Genomic DNA, 5,646 nt, shown 5'->3' on the forward strand with positions numbered 1-5,646 from the left:
CACTCTGTAGACCAGGCTGGCCTTGAACTCAGAAATCAGCCTGCCTCTGCCTCCCAAGTGCTGGGATTCATTTAGCAAGTCTTAAGGGGTCATCCATGTTGTAGTCGATGTGAGTTCTGTATCACCTTCCTTCCATCCCCTCCTGTTTCTCTCATTTACTCTCTTATCCTCCCCCGCCCCACCCCTTTTCTAGTGATGAAAATGGAACCCAGGGTCTCTCACATGCTGGGCATGCACACCATTAGTGAGCTGTATCCCTTGTCCTATCCTTCCCCCCACCCCTTCTTTCTCTCTCTCTGATTTTTGGGTTTTCAAGACAGGGTTTCTCTGTGTAGTCCTGGCTGCCCTGGAACTCCCTCTATAGGCCAGGCTGACCTCAAACTCAGAGGTCCACCTGCCTCTGCCTCCGGAGGGCTGGGACTAAAGGCGTGCGCCACCACTGCCACCCAGCTCTCCCAGTTTCTTTTTCTACTCAAGTAATACTCCAGTGTATAGATGTCCAATCTTTTGCTTTTCCATTTTTCCACTGATGAACATTTGTGCTCTTCTTATTCTTGGGCAGTCATGACAACTCTGCAGGACATTTGTGTTCAAGTGTCAGTGTGGACATGTGCTTTCATTTCCCTTGGGAGCACACCTAGCCTGAGGGGAGTTCAGTGTGCACTGCACTCTTATAGGGCACTTGTTTTCCAGAGGGGCTGTCCTGGTTCACATGCCCATCATCCATATAGGAGGGCTACTACTTATCTTGTTAAAGCTTGGCAGTAAACGAGGCTTTTCAGGCTCTTGCTTATTGGCTATTTATGTGTCCTTTGCTGAGAACTGCTCTGACTTTGCAAGTCCTGGACATGGCAGAATTACCCAGAGTCCTCTGAGGCTTCACTATGATTGAGGAAATCAAGGAAACTCTTTAGCAGGCCTGCCAGCTCTGTCTCTCTGTCTCTGTCTCTGTCTCTGTCACACACACACCTTCTTCATCCTCCCTGCCTCAGCCTCACTGGCCTCCTTCGGGCTCCTGGTCTTTGCCTGTGAGTCAGTCTTAGTTGGCTGCAGTTTTCTCTGCCCAGAGGCTGCCCTGAGCTCAAGGCTGGCCCCTCCCTGTGCAGTTGCCAGCTGGTCTCAGGACTCTGGTTTTCCATGCCCCAAAAGGAGGGAGAACGTGGATAGTTGTTCCTCCAAAGTCTTGGCTGCTGAACTAGTCCAGAAAAGGTGATCTTGTGCTGTGGTCCTGGGAGAGACGGGTGTGGGAGTGTGGGAAGATCTAAATAGATTTAAAAAAAACCTACAGGCAGCCGCAGCTATGAATCTTCCCCTGGATCCATTGGTAGACTTCTGCCTTTGTTTCTCTGTGGTCATAGCTGCGCTCATTTGCTCCTGGGGGAAAAAGACTTGTAGTCTCTGTCTGAGTCTGTGTAAAATGGAGTTCTTGAGTTTCATCTACCTGGGAGTGTGCACGGGGAGTGTGCAGGAGCCCCTTCGCTGGACCACTCTCTTCCTTGTTCACCAGTGCATTCCAGCCTTTGTGCACTGCCTAGCTGTGCGACTGCAGGCAAGTGACTGTGTGTTTCTGAGCCATTTATCTGTAAGAGAGGCTGAAGGAACACTGGTTTCCCTTGCCGTACTGGAAAGAGTTTGGCCAGTCAGGAGAGGGACCTATGACCCTGGGGAGGGTTATTCCAGGAGGGTAGGCTGCTCTTGTTCTGGAGGACGGTAAGGATGGGTAGGCTTGCCCCAGGATTCGGGAATCAGCATGAAACAATGGTTTCTCTGTGGATATAACACATTGCCAAATGCTAGCTCAAGTTTCCCAGTGTATAGAGTTCATCTAGCCCATGCCACCACCCATGAGGTCCAAAAGGAAACTGAAGCTCTGGGAGATGTGACAGGCCTTTGCTAAATACACAGCAAGGACGCGCCTGGGAGGATTTGATCCCGGGCTGCTCACATGCTTTCTCTGTCTGTCAGCTCTAGGGCAGTCTCATCTCTTAAAGCTCCCACCTCTCCAGGTACCAGGCTGTGACCACGCCTTTAGCATAGGGCCTTTTATAGAACACCAGATCTGAAGAGTAGCATTCACACACGGGAGAAAGTCTGGAAGATTGACTGCCTGAATGCAGCCAGTGGTTTCCTTTTTTTTTTTTTTTAAATATTATTTATTATAAGCACACTGTAGCTAGCTATTTTCAGACACACCAGAAGAGGGCATCAGATCTCATTATGGGTGGTTGTGAGCCACCATGTGGTTGCTGGGATTTGAACTCAGGACCTTTGGAAGAACAATCCGTGCTCTTACCCGCTGAGCCATCTCACCAGCCCCAGTGGTTTCCTTGAGTCTACTAGGTAGGACTTTGATTTTTCTCTATTCCATAATGACCAGATTAATAAGAGCTATGTCGCCTGGGGGTGGGGGCTTGGCAGCGACTGCATCGTCCCTCCCTCCATCTCTGCTCATCCCACCCCTGGGTGCAGTGCTAATGGATCTGTACCTTAAGAGATCAGCTTCAGGGAACTAAACTGTTTCTTTTTAAAGTTCACTTCCTGTTTCTACTGGGAGGAAACTGAAATTCACAGAGGCTCAAAGCTCTGGCTAGTACTCTGGCAGAACCCCACTAACACAAGTGTCCTTGCTGGGCTAGCTTTGGTATGGCGTCACACGTTCCTCTTTGCCCCTTGTGAACAGTTGGAAGGGGACTCGGGGCCTGCTTAAATCACTTCCTGCTGGCTAGAGATCTGATGTGGAGTTTCCAGTGACTAAAACCATAACTCTGGAACTTTCCATTCCTACAGGGCACTTCTCTGGTAGCTTTCTCTGTGAGAGAATGTTATGGCCCTTCCTCATTTATCCAGAGGGGACTGACAGTCCATTGTGTTTATCTGGGCTCTGAATGTCTTCTATAGTCCTACAGAGTTCTTAGCTTTATCTCTAGTCTCCCTGTTCCCGGCTCAGTCCACCCAAGCTCATATTCCAAACAGAAAAGCTCCATAGAGTTTTGGGTTCAACTGTTTTCTCTAAAGCTCATCCTGGTCTTGTGTTTAATGCTTAATGGCGTTTTCCTCTGGTGGTGCTGGGACTCAAACCCAGAGCCTCATGCATGGGAGGCAAGCGCTACACAAACTGAGTACACTCAGTTGACTTTGTGTTCACATAAATTCCTGTTCTATGATTTTTGAATTATTGGCACCAAGGCTTGCTTTTTTTTTTATCCTCATTTTTGTTCAGTTTTGTTTGGCTGTATTAGGGATGGGGCCAAGGGTGAGGGTCTCCTGCACGAGCTAACTGGTGTTCCGTCCTCATGACACCCTGAAGTCTAATTATTCTCTCTCTCTCGTTAGTGCTTTCCTATATCAATAAACTCAGTGGCAAAGCTGGGTGTGGTGGCTTATACCTTTAATTCTAGAACTTAAGATGTAGAGGAAGGCCGATTCCTGAGAGTTCAAGGCCAGCTGGTAGGTAGTGAGACACTATCTCAAAAAAAAAAAAAAAAATCAATGGGATACTATGTAACAATTAAAAATGCCATTAAAGAGCTGGGAGTGTGGCTCAGTGCACAGAAGTTTAGTGTGCATTATGCACTGGTTTTGAGCTCTAGTTCTGCAAAGCACAAAAATCCAATCAAACTGACAAATTCCTTATGGGCTCATAAGGGGCTAAGTGAAGTTATGTAGGATGAGTCTCTGCGTTCAGTACCCAGCACCATGCCAATAAAAACAATAATAAAATTAATATTTTGATAAAAAAAAATTTAAGAGAAAGTCTTACTATGTAGTTCAAATTGGCCTGGAACTCACTATGTAGACCAGGCTGGCCTAAAACTCACTGAAGTCCTCTTGCCTCTGCCTCCAGAGTGCTAGTATTAAAGGCATTCACCATCAAGCTTGGCAAATAGTAATGCAGCTAAAAAGTAGTCACTTATGAGGAGCCTGGATCAACTGGGAGAAGGCTTGAACATTAATAAATAGGAGAGGTCTTACCTATTGTCTGTCAAATTCTGTCTTGAAGCCAGCACCTGTGTGAAGGAGGAGAGGAAGTAGCCTAGGGGAGTTGGCCTGGGAGGGTGGAATACAGTGTGTCTTTTCCATGAGAACAACCATCTATTGTATGCCAAAAAAAAAAAAAAAAAAAAGCAAAAGGAAGCCGTGTGTGGGCTCACACCAGTAATGCTAGTGTATGGGAGAATTGCTGCATTGGAGGCTGGTTTGGACTACACAGCAAGACCTTGTATCAAAAAAAAAAAAAAACCAAAAAACAAAAATAAGAAATAAAAGGAAAGCATAACGTAGATTTATTGCCAACACAGTTTCTTGCGGTTCTTCCCAGTGCTTCAGAGTTAGCACAGTGCCAACCTCATGGGCTGTCTTGGTTCCTGTGACAGTTCTACCATTTGTCATTCATCAGCCAGGGTTTTCCCACCAGGGTTGAGACTTAGTGAGCCAAGTGCTCAGGGGACAACATCTGGGGACACTTGTTGAGGTCCTGCAAGAACAGGGCACCCCTAAGGCTGAGGGCTTCCCTACCTTGCTGCCTTCCACTCCTCTGCATCCCCCCGCCGATGCCCTGAGCCAGGCAGTTTCCCCATTTGGAGGTGTGGAGTGGGCACAGTTCTGCTCCCCACTGAGGCTTGTGCTGGGGCAGAAACCATCCCAAGCAAAGAACTACTGATGTTCAGGGCTTCCAAGCTGCTAAGATCTTCATTCTGCTGACACTCAGTAGCCCTGTTGACATCTGGGAGGAGCAGTGAGGCAGACAGAGACTCTCCCTTGGGGGCAGACAGAGACTCTCCCTTGGGGGCAGAGCCTCAGCTCTAAGAGGAATACTCTTTTGCCTTCCAGCTTCCTATGTGATCACAGACCTGACACAGCTGAGGAAGATCAAGTCCATGGAGAGAGTCCAGGGAGTGAGCATCACCCGGGAGCTGCTGTGGTGGTGGTCCATGCGTCAGGCCACGGTCCAGCAGCTGGTGGACCTCCTGCGTCACCTGGAACTCTACCGAGCTGCCCAGATTGTCCTGAGCTGTAAGTAACTATTCTGTCCCTCGAATCTCAGCAAGGGCTGTATGTCTGTCTGAAGACATTATCGATCTTTTATCAGTATGGTGTGGAACTGACTGGGGCCAGGTGGACTCTCTGCCAATGAGCTTCACCCCAGCACTAGGACCCTTCTTTTTCCCAGGTTAAAATCCACACACCAAGTTATTTATTTACCAGATATTTCCTGTAGGCCTACTATGTGTTATACTTGACACTGGGTTTATCAGGAGAGACACTGAGTAGCCAGAGATCTAAAACCTTTAATTGCCTCCGGCCGGCCAGTCTAGGCCTCCCTTAACCTGCGAGAGAAACAGGTTCCTGTACAGGTCGACAAGGCGTCGACAAAGAAAAAATAACAGATGCGATACAAGGAAGTGCAGGATCTGAATGTATTTCTCAAAATGGCATCAGGCTTTTAAAGTCATTACAAAAGAGAAAATAAAAATCTGGCAGCTCAGTGGTCGAGGTACATCACCCTCCCCCCCAGCCCCCAACCCCCAGGCTCCAAGCACACTGGGGTCTGTGTGAGCCTGGCCAGAGTCCTGGGGGGGCTGCGGGTGAGCCAGCCTGGAGCATAGAGGCTCCAATCTCCAATCTCACTGCTGTCTGCTCTCTCTG

General features: G+C 48.3%; 1 protein-coding gene and 1 long non-coding RNA gene across 4 annotated transcripts in view; one reads left to right on the forward strand and one right to left on the reverse strand.

Annotated features, from left to right (window-relative positions):
• Positions 1-5,646, forward strand: part of Irak2 (interleukin 1 receptor associated kinase 2) — a 59,289-nt gene that overhangs the window by 3,949 nt on the left and 49,694 nt on the right. For all 3 annotated transcript variants that reach the window (XM_031382941.1, XM_031382942.1, XM_031382944.1), the window contains exon 2: positions 4,831-5,013. In XM_031382941.1, coding sequence (XP_031238801.1) covers positions 4,831-5,013 — 183 coding nt within the window. The remainder of the gene's footprint in view (positions 1-4,830; positions 5,014-5,646) is intronic.
• LOC116099409 overlaps positions 1,719-5,646 on the reverse strand; it is a 5,906-nt gene continuing 1,978 nt past the window's right edge. Inside the window, exons 2-3 of the long non-coding RNA XR_004122241.1 lie at positions 3,973-4,007; positions 1,719-1,767 (exon numbers count right to left, since the gene is read on the reverse strand). This is a non-coding gene — a long non-coding RNA (uncharacterized LOC116099409). The remainder of the gene's footprint in view (positions 1,768-3,972; positions 4,008-5,646) is intronic.

Source organism: Mastomys coucha, unplaced genomic scaffold, assembly GCF_008632895.1.
Source record: "Mastomys coucha isolate ucsf_1 unplaced genomic scaffold, UCSF_Mcou_1 pScaffold20, whole genome shotgun sequence".
Classification (NCBI taxonomy): domain Eukaryota; kingdom Metazoa; phylum Chordata; class Mammalia; order Rodentia; family Muridae; genus Mastomys; species Mastomys coucha.